Raw genomic sequence first — 16328 nt, 5'->3', positions numbered from 1 at the left:
AAAAAGATGTAAAGAAAAGAAAAAAAACAGTGTGGGGTACCCCTTCCAAACAATATCAGACCCTTTAGGTCTGGTAGGAATGTTCGGAGGGACCCCAAGTTAAAAAAATTGCGTGGGTTTCCCAAAAAAGTAATACCGGGCCCTTAAGGTCTGGTAGGAATTTTAAGCAAGAACCCCACCCCCAAAAATTGGAAAAAAATATGGGGGTCCTCCTTAAAATTCCTAACCAGACCCTTGATCCGAGCACAGGCCTGGCAGCCCCCCCCCGACATACCAGGCCACATGCCCTCGGCACTGGGAGGGTGTTTTTGCAGGGTCCCCCCTGCAAAAGCACCTTGTCCCCATACCGATGAGGAAAAGGGCCTCTTCCCCACAAGCCCTGCGGGAATTGGTTGTGGGGGTAGAGGGGCTTATTCACATCAGAGTACTCCTTCAATAAAGGGGCACCCAGTTGTGCCCCCCCCCCTGTGAATGAGTAAGGGATACTTGTACCCTTACCCATTCACTAAAGGGTTAAATCAAATAGAAAGAAAAAGATCCAACGACGTAATCCTAAGGTCAATCACAAAGTCTAGCATTGTCTACAACGACAACTCGGCGAAATTAAAAAAATAAACGGATGACTGCTGACCCGACCACACGTGACGCCCCCGTCGCAGAATGAAGAATCTGACAGATGCCTGCAAAATATAAACAATTGAGCGGAGCTAACAGTGACATCAGCGCTAGCTCCACCCAACTGTTTACATTTGCCCGGCACCTACCAAAGGCTTCACGCAGGTTCCGGACAAATTAAAACAACTGGGTGGAGCCAAGCGTAACGTCACGCACGGCTCCGCCCAGTTGTTGTCATCTAATGACAGCCCAGTGTCCTCCAGGAAAATGGGCTGTCATTGAATGACAACACCTTGGCGGAGCAAGCTGTGACAGTTGTTGTCAGTTGCAGGGGAAACCCCTGCTTCAGCTGTCACTGCTTCGGCTGCTGTATGGGCTAATGTGAATAGCCCATACAGCAGCCCTTCGGTTCGACTGAACCGAAGGGCTTCAGCGGCCCAAGTGAGCCGAAGGATCAGCCGAAGCTACGGCTGTATCATTTGGCTCTTTAGTGAATAAACCTCTTAGAAAAAAGAAAACAAGAACCAAAGCAAAACTGTTGCCCAAAGCCTCCTTTTTAATGTTATTAGGTAACATTAGTAGGTAAGGATGAATCTTAATTGATCACTGTGGGCAACATGTTTATTTATTCATTATTTATTACAGCTAGTTCTATTTTTTGTTTCAATTGTATTTTCCCCTGTTTATTTTATAAATAGCCCCAATGTCATGTAACATCCATTTAAGACTTTTATTAACAAACCTAATAATGGAATTTAGAAAATCTCATATATGGAGAACAGACTTCCTTGCGGCTGTACAAAACACGTTTCTGAATCCTACACTCTCCCAGATTGTGTGTGCTGGAGCTGATTCATACATCTTTAGTATTGCCCACTCAGGGCACAACAGAGCATAATTAATAAAAAAAATAGGTAGTACATTCACTGGAAAATGTCCAGCTTTTTCCTAAATGCATAGTACTCTTAGAGTACTTGCCTCTTCCTGAATTACATTTTGTATGCTAAAGCACTGGGTATGATAAACATTTTAAAGAATATTTGTTTGCAGCTTTTTCATCCTATATTTCATCTCAGCGCTGCTGATCTCCTGCAGCCTTTTTTCCGCCACTTCCTGCCTATATGCATGCCCCCCAGCAATCGCTGCATGGCATTTTTTCCATCAGGGAAAGTTTCCTGATGGTGACAACAGTGGAATATGTTTGTGCAATCAGTGTAGGCACGCCACTTTTAGTCTCATTGTCATAACATATGACTGGGTGACAATGCAGAAGAACAACTGGGAGAGAGGAACAGAGCGTTGCTACCCTACAACATGAAAAAACTGAACAAGGACTTTCATGGCAGGTTAAGCAGGTATTATTTTATTGAAAATTGCAAATTTAGAAATATTAACTATTATTTATTACATTATTTTAACATATTAAAGTGTATTAAAGCCCTTAACTGCAACACAACCCCTAAACCCAACCCTAACTGTAGACCTTAACCCTGATCTCAACATCCTGTTCATTTTGTAACTATATCCTTCTGATCCAGAATAGCGAAACAAATATATTTTTTTACTATCATTAAACCCTTCCCATTTTTATTCTTAGTCATGATGATAAAAGCTGTCTATACAATCTAGCTTACATCAGTGTATTGATTTGTACAGTGCAACCAAATCTGGATAAATTTCCATCCCATAACATAATCTTTACAAAAACAGGAGTGATATTCATCCTCACCCTTCTTATGTATCATAGTTGTTAAGGAAAGGATATGTCACTAACATTGCTTAGCATATGTACTAAATATAAAGACAAAATAACTAAACTAATCACAGCTCTGATTAAAGTGTGTGACTATAAATTCATTGCCATGGCTAAAATGTGAGGATGATTTTGGAGGTGTAGAGTTGCATTTTTGTAAAAGCTTTGGTATTTATTAGCTGCTACAATCAGTATTTGCAAATCAGTTCACAAGCAATGTTAGTATTGATGTCATTCTTGCTAGAATATTCTACGCTGGTTATAAACAGCCAGATATCTCCAAAGAATGTTGGATAGGGAGATATCCTTCCTATCCTTACTCGAAAATTCTAGGCTAGCTATAGACAGACAGCCAGTTGTTTCCCAAGAATGTTGGATAGGGAGATATCTGCCTATCCTTACTGGAAAATCTAGGCTAGCTATAGACAGCTAGATATCTCCCAAGAACGTTGGATTGGGAGATATCTGTTCATCCTCACTGGAAAATTCTACACTGGCTACAGACAGCCAGATATCTCCCGAGAACATTGGGTAGGGAGATATGTGCCCATCCTCACACCTCACATGAGTATTTGCAGTGCCTTTTCCCCCTTGATACTCACCAAGTGATGACAGGGGGGTACAAAAGACCAACGCAAAAGATCAGTCCTCTACAGTGTATCTTAGGCTGGCCATTGATAGGGAGATAGCTGTCAATTCTTCACTGTGACCCATTATGAAACTTAACACAACACACAAGACCTCCCCATTTGTCAGTGTATAAAATCATAATCATGTCTTCTTTTGTTGTTCACATTGAAGTCCAGTAATTTGAACTGGAAGATGGAAGCCTTATTTAGCTAGAAACATGTAGGAACCATTGTTGTAAAATCTCAAAGGCTAGCCTGAGTATCCAAATCTGCTGTGCTATGGGAACCTTTAGTCATGTGACAGCTTAATTGTGTTGTATTATCATCACTTCGTAACTTGTTGAAGAAAATCACCTTATAGTGTACCTACACCTGATACTGAATTTGTAATATATTGCAACTTAGCAGTCCTGAGATGTGGTGGCTGCATCAGTTTTATTTTTTTCAGGCTAAGAATATTTTTTTGCAAGAACAGAAAGTACCTGCCGATCTTGTCAGAAATGCTCTGCCCTTTGTTCCTTTCTGTAAGCTCAAAGACAGGAAAAACAATGTAAATTTTTTTTAAATTAAAGGATAATAATAGGGAGAGTGAAATCATCCCCATTCTTAGAGCCGACGTGTGAAACTGAAGCTGTCACACGTTGGCTCTGCAGAGGGTGGTGACTGTCAGTTCCCCACTCAGTTCCTCCAGCACTAACTAACTAACCTCTAAAAAGGCAGAGCCAGCTGTCAATCAGGTGGCGGGGTGGATCCTAAAAATATTGTCGGGATTTTTCCTGGCTCCAGTGCGGCTCTGCACTGTCAGCATATACAGTAGAAGGTCACAGCCTGCTATATGCTGAGTTTTAGGTCACAGGAGGACTTTAGTATATGTCCTCGTGTAACCCTAAAGAAAAAAGGTTTGGCCATAGTTCTCTTTTAACTACTAATCACATCAACTACCAAGTAATAGAAAAGAACAAAGGCAGATGTGTTTGAAGATTATTATCAGGTGAAAATAAAGGGAAAATACCTAAAAAAAGGGAATTATTGGTAAGCTGTGTTATTTGTTTTTGTAAATAATTTTATATTTTTTGTAAATAATTTTACTCTATGTCTACTAGACATGTAGGGGAATTAGTAAAGGGAACTACGTCAGTTTTGTGGTGAGGAGAAGGAGAGGAGAAGTAGAAAGTTTAGAAAGAGTTTAGTAGATGATTACCTCAGATTTGTGCCAAAAATTTGGCACATGTCGTAGTAAGTCAGCTTGAATCTGGTGCACCATAAGTGAATAGCCGAACAGTGTTCGGCTCACTTCACTTCTGATCGGTCATTCACTCGGCTGCCCTCGCCAGCTTTGTGAATAGACCCCTATGTGACAAATTAACTAATTGGTGTGCACCAATTTTATTAATTTAAAGCACTAATTAAAGAAGAACCCCAGGCATAACAAAGTTAACCCTTGCAGTGGGGCTACCCCTACACTGCAAGGAATAACTGCAAATTTTTCTCCCAGGGTCGAAATACAGAAGATATAGTCACCTGATCCTCGGTTCTACAGCAGTCAGAACTCACCTCTCTTCCCTCCGCTCCCGCTATGGTATTACCCTCGGCGTCCTCACATCTAATACAGGTGAATGAACCTGCATTTGATGTGTTGACATCATGGATCCTTTAGACTGCCAAGGCCCAGACAGGATCGAAGATCAGGTGAGTATGTGCTCTTTAATTGAGCCCCGAGCAGCTTACCCTTGCAGTGTGGGGGGGGGGGAAGAAAGGGGTAGCCCCATTTCAAGGGTTAACTTTATGAATTCCTTCTTTAAGCATATTTGTTTAATTTTGTGCCAGTCTTTGTTGTGTCCCTCGCAGACTTTCTGCAGTCTATTATGATGTAATGCATGACCCAAGCTGTCCTCTCTCCTCCTCTCAGGAATTCCTGCTCTCTAGCTCCCTCATCACCTCCTCCCATGCTCGCCTCCAGGACTTTTCTAAAGCCTCTCCCATTCTCTGGAACTCCCTACCCCAATCTGTCCTCTTATGTCTTACTCTGTCCACCTTTAGGTGATCCTTGAAAATCCATCTCTTCAGGGAAACCTATCTCACCTCAACATAATAATTGTCCTTTTAATTCTTCTATCAGCTCATCCCACACAATTATTACCTTTTGTATCACCTACCCCTCCTACTAGATTGTTAGCTCTTACAAGCAGGACCCTCCTAACCCTCCTGTATTGAAATTTTATAGTAACTTTACTATCTCCCTCCATTCAAGCGCTGTGCAAACTGTTGGTGCTATAGTTTTTTTAAAGTTAACATTTAGACAAAATTATAATACCATGTTTGGAAATAATGACAAATGCCCTTTTTGTACATGAAGTTTAATATTATTATGTACAATTATGTACAAATTATTTTATATAAAGTACATGCCGATTTTTACTATAATATTATTGTTTTTATATGTATACTGTTAAACAAAGGTGCAGTGTTTTAGACATCTCATATACTGTATGCATAATACAATGTACCAAGTGCACTGCAAAATCTGCAATCTTGCCATTATTAAATTTGTTTCATTTTTTAATATGAAGTGTCACAGCTGCAAGTTATTTATTTTCTAATTTACTGGCAATTGCTTTCTGTAAATGCAAAGTGATCCACCACTACTATGCTGTTCATTAGGAACATGTTAATGTGGACCATAATGCCAAAGGCACGTTAGTGGATTCTTAATAGATTTTAATGGACAGTAAGTGCCTCCGTCTTCGGTGCCTTGTTGTTTTACAGTGTTTTGTTTGGCACTGGTGATACAGTAATCTTTAGTTGCTGAATATGTCATACTGTGGATGCAATTTCTTCAACAGAATAAATTCCAATATTTAATGATAGGGGCACTGGTATAAGGATGATTTCTATAGGGCTGTTCACTTCAGTCCCACAAGATTAAACTTCTGTCAATGAAAATCAATATATTGCTCTCTGAATGTGTTAAGTGTGATTGTGGCACTGCTGCTCCGTCAGTGATCATTGCAATCAAAAAAGCCTTGCAGTGACACCCCTCCCTCTTGACCCTTTGACTTCCCTGGAATGCTATTTGGCTATTATTCCCTTTGGGTTTAGTACATAAAACCTTTGTTTAACTGCAAGACAAGAAAGGATTCATCTAGATCATTATGTCAGTGTTTTAATATTGGGCTCACATTCCTGGTTTACATGTCATTTTCCTGTCTTTTTTGGCAAAACAGGAATACAACTTGTTAGTAACAAATGTAAAATCAGTATTATCCCTATGTTGGGTATTTAAAGTTATTTTTGTAAATGGATTATGCTTGTTAGGCTTCTAGCAGGCTCGATATTAAAACATATATGATATCTGATAGATGATAGATGATGATAGATAGATCAGATAAATAGATTGGATAGATAGATAGATAGATAGATAGATAGATAGATAGATAGATAGATAGATAGATAGATAGATAATTTTGCCTACAGCTCAGATAGGTACCTATCTGAGCTAAATAGATAGATAGATAGATGGATGGATAGATCAGATAGGTAGATGGATCACATAGATCACATAGATCAGATAGATAGATAGATAGATAGATAGATAGATAGATAGATAGATAGATAGATAGATAAATGGATTATGCTTGTAAGGCTTCTAGCAGGCTCGGTATTAAAATATATATGATAGATGATAGATGATGATAGATAGATCAGATAGATAGATAGATATAAAGATCAGATAGGTAGATCATTTTGCCTACAGCTCATTCTGCCTTTGACAGGATTAAGGGCAGAGGTGTGTCTGCATATATCTTCGTTAAAATCAAATCAAATCTCTTTTAAAATCAAATCTATTTTTTTTATACTTACTATAGATTGATTAAAGATAGTTAAAGCACATATTGTATCAACTCAGAATTTTATTCTGCCTAAGTATATTGTATGATCCTGTGCTCTGTCCATAGTGCTGAATCTGCAGGGGCTTCAGTGGCTCGAGGCTTAAATTTTTCCTGGTCATTTTCCGTGGCTCGAGGCTTACATTTTTCCTGGTCATTTTCCTAGTTCCTGGATGAGCCATAATGGCTTATACTGTAATCATATTAGTATTTATGTGTCACGCTGGCGCCTGGAGGGAAAGTCCAGCTAAGCAGAATGGAGGATGCCTGTTAAATAGGGGAGGTGGCTCTGACTGAGATGGTTTTATAGTTGATATAAAGGACTTCTTGTTCTGCTGCCTGTGAAGACACATCTTTTCTGTGCTGGTGAGAGCTGCTAGGGGAACACTGGCGGGGTCCTTGTGTGGAAATACTCAGAAACCAAAATATGTTTTTTGCAGAAATTTATTAAATGTGATAACGCCTGGAATGCAAGAGCACGGTTGTCTCTTTAATGATTGCATCACAGGACAATGTTTTGAGTTAAGGTTTTATTTACATATAATCACAGCACACATTTAATGATTTTCCTTTAGATTGTATTTGTTTAATTTACATAATTGTATGCTACAGTCTACCCCCCCCAGCGCTTTGATTATACAGATGTGAGTCCCAGTGGATTTCTCATATAAACAGCTAATTTGGAGAACTCATTTATTTCTGCATGTGCCCCAGATGGTCAGTCAGCTAACACTAGTGACGGCTTTTTTGATGTTCTTCCTGCATGAATGATTGTACCTCACGCATCAGCAGAGCCGCAGGGTCACAAAGACATTGCCAGTCATTTTAGGATATTAATGGTGACTGGTTATGTGCAGCATTGTATTAAGTTCAGAGCTTTGTAAAAAATACATTCTCATTATATACATATTACTTTTGTAAAGACAAATAAATAAATTATAAAAAAATATATATACATACTGTATATGTGTATACAGTATATATATATTTATATATATATATATACACATTATATATATATATATATATATATAATCTACACATATTAAAATTCATATAGTTACATAGTATTAGAGGTTGAATAAAGACATAGGTCCCTGGAAATAAAGATACAGGTCCCTAAATGTGGAATGGTGGCTTGTTGGTCACACATTTAGAAATCTGATTGTATAAACGACTAAGTTTTATGCTGGCAATTCAGGTATTAATCTGTTGTTTGGTGAAACAATCATGTCGATATTTTAAACAAACCTCACACTAAAGCTGGGTACACATGGAGAAAATTTTGGTCGATAAAGCAGGAATCAGCCCAAATGCACTCTGTTGGTGACCCTAGCCCTTCAACAAAAGTTGATCTTTAGATTGACTTTTGCCTGAAGGAACATGTTGGAAAATCCTGGACCAAACAATGCTGGCACCCAATCAGCTGCAAGCACTGTTGGGAATTAGGCGCTGGACACTGTCAGAACACAATGTATACAATATGAGATTCGTTCATCCAAGCTGTTTAACCCTGTTAGTTTACATTTTGCTCAATTTTGTCAGCCTATAATCATAAATTTGAGCAGGGTATTTATTAAAATATTGTACTAAATAAAAGTTAGCAAGTGTCATCAAAAAGCACACTATCTCAATGACTTATTTGCCTACCTAAACAATTTTTAAGGGAATATAAAGATATACCCTTAAAAATGTAAAAATTGTTTAGGTAGGCAAATAAGTCATTGAGATATTGTCATTTTAGCCAAAACATGCTGGCGCTCATAAATTTGGCCTGTGCATCTATTAATTGATGACATTTGGTTAGAAATGTGTTAAACGACTGAGCATCTAAGGCAAACATCTGGGTCGTACAGTACCACATAGACCAGCTTTACCTAACTATATTATTACAGACGTCTGGGCAAATGTCTTTGCTCATATGTGACTTGATTATTGGCAAACTAGCAAGCTACATAGGCAAGTTTGCAAAGAGCAAATTTCCATCAGTTAAGGCTCCTTTCACAAGGGCGGTCCAATTGGGTCCACCTGTCAGTTTTTTTAGGCAGACCCGTTCGGATGCCCAATGCTAGTTTATGGGCAGCCGAGTCTAAACGGTCAGGCATCCGTTTACACGCGGTTACCCCTGACTCCCGCGAGGTCCAGAAAAACAATCGGAACAGAGATCTGTTTCCCAGCACCTGATCATGCCGTATCAGGGGTAATCTGATGTAAATGGACCTGTTAGTTTGCATCTGACTCCCCATAGACTGACATGGGGTCCGGTAGTTTTAGTTCTTTCCTCAATTACAAGAGAAGGAAAGAACTGGATGGACACGGATGTCACAGCGGTGACATCCGATCTGTACTGCTCCAGTCAGGAGAGGAGCCATGCACAGATCCCCTAATTATCAGCCCATGGGAAAGAGGCCTAAAGCTGAACATTAGGTAGATGCCATTTAGTCCACTTTTTCAATTATAAACATATAAATACTGTATATGTGTTATGAGTATGTCTTTAGCTTTATATACTGTATATGTATGTATAGCCAAAACATTTTTAGCTTTGGATAGTGAACATTTGAATAATCAGTAGACACTTCTTTTCATTGTATGCCTAAAAAAGCATATATACAAAATATGTTGCCCTTTAATAAGATTGATAATAATTGTAGCAGGAATAGATGCCTATTGTTAATATACAATCTTGAAGTATTTAAATACTATTAAGGTAAAATAAGCTGCATGGATTTGTGTTATTGTAAGTGGTGGCTAAGGATATAAAAATGGTTTAAAATTCCGCCCCTGCCAAAGTGCCAACAAAAAGCTGTTGACCCCCTGCACCTTCCATGTTTCTCTCCCCTTAGTGGATCAGATTTTAGGGTGAACTCTACATTCTTTGATGATTCACCATATATAGGATTTTTTGCCATGCTTTAATGGTTTTGAAAGCACTTCATGTATGATAATAACAAAAGTCCTGCCAATGCCGATGCTTACTAAAATAAATAGCACGTTTTGTTAAGGGTCCACTGATTCTTTCAAAACTGGTTATAATTGTGCCTGATTTAATTGATGGTCCGTGTGTCAATAATATCAATAAGGTTTAACAGAATCCGTGTAGAAAGTATAAGAAATGGTCTCTAGTATCCAGTTTCTTTTATGTTTGCCAGAATTATAGACTTTTACACAAAATTCTTAGCCAGAATGGACTGTGTTTTTCCTTACAGTGCTTTTCACGGTATGTCACTTAGTAACAAGGCATGGAATGTTTCTCCTCATCTGATCTCTTGTTGGAGATTGTGTCAGGGCATCAGGATTGGTTGTTGCCATGATACTCTCTTTTTGCCTTCTAACGGTGATTGGATGACATTGTGCGCGATTTACATAAATAGGGTCGACTGGAGTTCTGTATCCACAGACGTTGAGTGACATCACAGAGGCACCACTACAGAGATGATTATTTCTTTCTCTGGCTATGGCCCGCAGTGATTAACACATTCTCTGCCATAGACAGTCCTAGGAGGATTCATCTCTGTGCCGTTACTAATTTTCATGGCAGTTGTTAAGGCTTGCGTAATATTAATAATAAAAAAATGTATTCAGTAATTTTCCCATTAGCATATGTGGTAGCATCCGTTAAACATTTACAAGGACAGGCACAAGATTTCCAAAGGGAATATGCCTGTTTTGTTCCTTCAAAAAAACATCCGTATTGGATGCGTGAAGAAATTCTAAATAGAGTAGGAAATATAGTGAATTTTACTTATACATTCTACAAATTAGGATCTCATAAAAATATGTCTTTATTGGTTTAAACTTTGGTAGAGTCTTTAGGCAAGTTTCGTTTTTTCTTGACATTTTATACAGTCTTTCTTTTCCAAGTGTACTTCCTTGTATGTGTAATTGCACTTTTTGCTAGTATGTGTTTGCCTTCCTGAGCATCAGATTTTAAACTGTTCACCTCCCTCTTATATGCAGGTATGTGCACGAATTGGATTGGTTGGCGCGCCTGCCTCCTACGATCAGCTGGTTCGCCAGGTAGAGGACTTAAGGAAGGAGAACTCTCACCTAAGGAGGGAGCTGCAGGATAATAGCAGCCAGTTGAGCCGCCTTGAGCATGACACTTCTGACATGAAGGTGAGAGCACAAAGTTCTGGTATCAAGGAAGTATACGTGTGACCCAAGGATAGCATAGCGATATCATAGAGAAAAAGAATACTATGAACATTAAATATCAGAAAATATCACATATACAATATAACATTAAATATCAGAAAAATGTATGACCTCCACAAAACAAAAGGTTTATTAGTAAAAATAGAGAACCATATAATGGTGCAACAGATTGTTGACTTTAATCCAAAAACCTAATTCCCCTTTCTTTGCAGATGTATAAAACCTGGAGGAAACAACAAACTGCAGCAAAACCTGCTAACTATATGACTGTGAAACATAATTAGCATACCTAAATATAGATGTTCATAGGAGGCATATATGTAGCGGTTGTTCAGTCAGCGTAACAAATTAGAACACATCTCGACACAGTTAAATTTTTCATTTTTAATAACAAATAAGAAACAAGGTTTTCTGAAAACAAATATAGGGTGATTTTTTTTTTAAAGGAGAACTATGGGGTTAAGGCTTTTCCCCACAGTTCTCCTTAGGGTAACGGGAGCACACAAACTAGAGTCCTCCCGTCACCCTAGGCTCAGTATACCGCGAGCTGCAGCTTGCGGTATACTGAGACGCCACAGCTGAAGCGGATCCCGACAATTATGTCTGGATCCGCCCAGCTGCGTGACTGACAGCTGGCTCTGCCTATCTAGAGGCAGAGGCAGCTGTACCCGCCCCCTCCCCGTCCGTTCCGCCAGTCAGCGCTGGCGGATCGGAGCGGGAAGGCGGGAATCCAGCCTCTCCCCTGTCACGGCAGAGAGCCGTGACAGTATCGAGTCAGGGCAGAGAGCCGTGACAGGATCGAGAGGTGAGCGAACCCCGGTATGTGTTTGCTCACTTCCCGATCTACTGAGCCGACCTGTGACAGTCTCATTGTCACAGGTCGGCTAGAACTATGAGGTGAGTGAAAAGCACTCACCTCATAGTTCTCCTTTAAACATGGGAAAATTGAGTTATGCGGTATGTACTGTATATACGCCAATAGAGTGAAGTGACAAAATAATTATTTAAAGTGACACTAAACTCAGGAGTTAAATCTTAAAAATACATTCAAGTACTCTGACTTTTAACAAAAATGTATCTTATTTGTGTATCACTCGGCTGTAGAACCTCAAATCATCTCTGAATTGGTGCTGACACTGTCCTTCCTTCTTGAGGGGGGCTACTTTTGTTCCCCATGGTCTCTGTGTGTGTTGTAAAGTAGCCACAGCTCCAAGCTTAACCCCGTGATGGACTACAATTTTAATACAAATTAGTAAATTTAATGTGAGAAAGTAGTCTATCACAGGAGCAAGCTTGACTGACGACTTTACAACACACACAAGGACCACGGGTAACAAAAGTAGCCACCCTCCAGAAGGAAGGACAGTGTCAGCATGAATTCAGAGATTATTTGAGGATCTACTGCCGAGTGATACACAAATAAGCTACCTTTTAGTTAATTGTTAAGGTACTTAAATGCAGTCTTAAAATATAACTCCTGAGTTTAGTGTCACTTTAAATTAATTTCACCCTCCCTATTTGTCCACAGGGCAGAAAGTGATGCGAAAACCAAAATGTTAAGGGATGTCACTGGAACAGGAGGTTATGTGGAATCTTCAAATGGGGACACTTCAATTTGCTTTCCTTTGCTAGGGGTGTATCTCTATTCAAAAAAATGGTTTGGGGTATAGCTACAGGAATAATACAGTATATGTTGAACAGATATATACAGTATGTGCCTGAAAACCCATTTGCCAGTGTGATATACACTAAGGCATGCGTGTACAGAATAAACTATGACCAGGAGAGCATAGATTGTCCCAGGATAGTAACACACCTCCATTACTCCACATATTGTTTTTTTCTTAGAGAAGCTAATGGTTACTACTAATGAGCACTAAGTACAGTAGCAGATAGTGGAATATGCATTACTTTTTCCAGAAGCATTAAGTTAGCTCATATGAGCAATTACTGGACAAAGGGGAATGCTGAACGGTTTTCATTTGAGAACAGAAAATCATTTAAAATGAATATATGGTCAGAGTCTATCAGCTTTTAGTGGTATGATTGATTTGAAAGAAAAATACAGAAAATACCCAGATCTATAACCATGAACATTTTTCTATGATAGTAAAACAGTATTAAATATTCAACAGTCAACACAAAATGAAAACAACAGATCTGACAACATTTTGGCAGCCTAAATTATTCCATGGCTTCTCATATATTCTTGTAATTCAAGTGATGCAATCACTGTGCCAGTATTGGTCATCCACCATCATGGAATCTCACACTTTCTGTTACAGTGGGAGACGTCTTCCTTGTGCTACTAAAATCTCTATAATGAAGTTTAAAATTGAAATGTAAATGCCACCTTCACAATGAACAGACCAAATTTGGAGATACGATTCTACTTCCAGAGTACCCAAACATTATATGAGACTGTTGGGTAATTGAACACTTCAATATCTACCCACATTGTCCATTGCCAATGCTTTTTTTTTCCACAAATGCTATGTTAAATAGATATGCCAATTAAAAAAAATATTCAAACTTTATTACAGTTTTTTGTGTAACCTCAGGGATTGTCAAAAGATGTTAGACTTTTGGAGTAATTTAATAAGTTAAAGTACAGTGAGATGAGTTACCCTCTGGTTTTCTTAATCTTCCAGTGACCCCAGTGACAAGATCTCCTCTAGAGTAGATCGAAGAACTATAAATTCAAAATAAGAACAGTAGGGTAATCATTGATCACATTGGTGAGAATGGCTCTTGACAATAGCTCACAAGCTCTGGCATGCTAATTTTATATATTTTTAAAGTGGAACTAGGCCCACCAATTTAAATGTCTCTCAAAGCACCATGGCAACTGCAATCCAAGAAGAGGCTTAGATGGCACCTTCCTTGGCTGTAAAAGGATAAGAGGGTGTAGTTCTGCTTTAATTCTATCAGTAATATGTGCGTTACTTTTGTGCTACATGCACAAGTATTAAAGTTAAAAGTATATAATTACTGTGACTGTTTGAATGGTATTTCAAACTTTTATGCATGAGAATAGATGCATTTATTTTTCATTTCAAAACATTGCTATAAGTGTTTGATACTTGAAAGAATATGAACTTTACACCAGTGAAGGGGATAGGGATATATGTATCTTCCACTGGCATGCTTAGTTCTGTAAAGTTGCCCAGTTTCCTTGTATGAAAAACCTCTAAATGGCAAATTTGTAATGTTCAGTTTTAGTTTATGTACATATTTATTGTACTTGTTTAGGAGGTCCTAAAACATCTTCAGGGCAAGCTTGAGCAGGACGTTGGTACATCAGCAAGTCACAGTGACATACTGGATCAGATGAAAGGTAAAAATGTAATGAAAATTAACAGGCTAGCAGAATAATTAGGAATACAGTATATGTACATATGTATTACGGACAAAGGATTCCCCTCAGATTTTTACTTTGAATCAGCTAATTTGCATTGCCCAATAACTCTTCTTTACATCACATCAATAAAAAAACAAACATGGTATTGGGTTAAGAGTTATGAGGTATGTTAAGAGTATTATATATAAATATATATATTTTTCATTTTAAATCAGATGTAGCGGTAACTAGATTGACATATTTAGAAAGAATGATGATCCCCACTTTATATAGGGATGAGCTCGGGTTTGGATCGAACCTGGTTCAAACCCAAGCTCTCCAAACAAGGAAGGGTCATGGGCACTTAGAACCAAACAGCTGTGAACCGGGCATTTTGCACCCCACAGCTGCATGTAAACAAAGGGGTGGGTGCGTGTATTGGGATCATTTACTTTCAATAGCCACATAGCCCTATTTGGTAAATATAATTTACCAAATATAGGCATGTAGTCATATAAGGTAAATTAACTCACTGCATTCTGCCCCTTTGCTTATATCAGCTGTGGGCATGGTGGCATAGATGGAGCTTCCTTCTGTTTTCCAAAGAAACTCCCTCTGAGTTCGGAGGAGCTCAGGTTTGGACCGGGTTCGGGGGAGTCTTAGTTTTAAGGACTCACTTTAGAGTTTGTTTAAAGCAGCTCTCGCTAAAATAAATGTGCACAATAAACTGCTCACTGCAAATTAGATGTTAAATACTCAACTCTCTTGCTGCCCATGCCACCCCAGTAAATAGACAGTCTCAGGTATTGTAGAATTTTTGTTTTAGAGTTGCTTTAAGTGTTAGAGTTGAAGGGTGGTTTAAAGGGAATGTACAATAGCTTTGGTTATATTTTCTTCATCTCTTTAAAAATGTTTTTCTATAAAAAAAATTTCATCAGCCTTATTTGTAAATATGTTGTATTTTTATATCCAGCCAGCAGTTGGAGTGCTTCACATCTATGGACATTCAAGTATTCCTATGATCTTAACAAATAGTAAATCAACTTGAAAGCAAGTGTCACTGACTTCGGTGGGTGCAGGCACTGTGAATGATTTTGTCCTTAAAGTTCACAGCAGAGGCACTGAAATCACAGCTTATTTCATGCTTTATCTGGCAACACAGACCTGGCAGATTGCCAGTCTTCTAATGTTAACAAACAGTAGGTGCTGTAAACTGTTTAGAAACTGACTTTAGAGTCTCTGTTGTAACCTTTTAGGATTAATTATTCCTTAGTGCCTGCATGTACAGGTCAGTGAGGGCTTGTTTTTGAACTAATTTACTACTTATGAAGAATATATAAATACTATAATATCCATATTAAAGGCTATAGCAGGGGTAGGGAATGTCTTGCCCTCTAGCTGTGATGCAACTACAAATCCCATTAGGCATTGGACCTTTACCCTTTTTCACTAAAAATCACAGCAGCATGCAGCTCTCCATGCTGATTTAAAATCTTCCTACATTCATGGGTTAAACAAACATGTTTTTCATTTACCTACAAATAGAGTTCATCTACTTCCTGGTCCAGTTTTGGCACAAATTATGTGATGTGCCCAAGTGTTGCATCTTGGGAAGGTTACATCAGCAGAGCATTGATGGGAAATCTCATCTGTAATCTCAAAAGATTTTAGGGAAAGTCATTTTCCTTACATGTGCCAGCATTCCAGAAAGTAAAGGGAGATCTGCCCTTAGTTAACATGGCCACGTCAGAACACTGGGGAAGAAAATATTGGCGGTGCATTGTATTCAATGGCACCGCTTCCACACACCCCTGCCTGCAGTGCAATCGAACGCGTGGCAAAACCTTGCCAGCGTTGCGTTCCGCTGCAAACGCAAAAAATAGGGCTTGCCCTATTTTTGCGTTTGCAGTTAAACGGAACACTGGCAAAGTTTTGCCACGCGTTTA

At 38.7% G+C, this 16328-nt stretch overlaps 1 protein-coding gene across 1 annotated transcript in view; it reads left to right on the top strand.

Moving 5' to 3' along the window:
- Positions 1-16328, top strand: part of APC2 (APC2, WNT signaling pathway regulator) — a 57903-nt gene that overhangs the window by 10525 nt on the left and 31050 nt on the right. The window contains exons 2-3 of the mRNA XM_018564450.1: positions 10845-11003; positions 14295-14379. Of these exons, the coding sequence (XP_018419952.1) occupies positions 10845-11003; positions 14295-14379 (244 nt within the window). The remainder of the gene's footprint in view (positions 1-10844; positions 11004-14294; positions 14380-16328) is intronic.

The sequence above is a fragment of the Nanorana parkeri genome, unplaced genomic scaffold, assembly GCF_000935625.1.
Source record: "Nanorana parkeri isolate BGI_ZX_2015 unplaced genomic scaffold, ASM93562v1 scaffold751, whole genome shotgun sequence".
Taxonomy (NCBI): domain Eukaryota; kingdom Metazoa; phylum Chordata; class Amphibia; order Anura; family Dicroglossidae; genus Nanorana; species Nanorana parkeri.
Note: the sequence above shows the minus strand (reverse complement) of the source record. Positions and strands in the feature narration are given on the sequence as shown.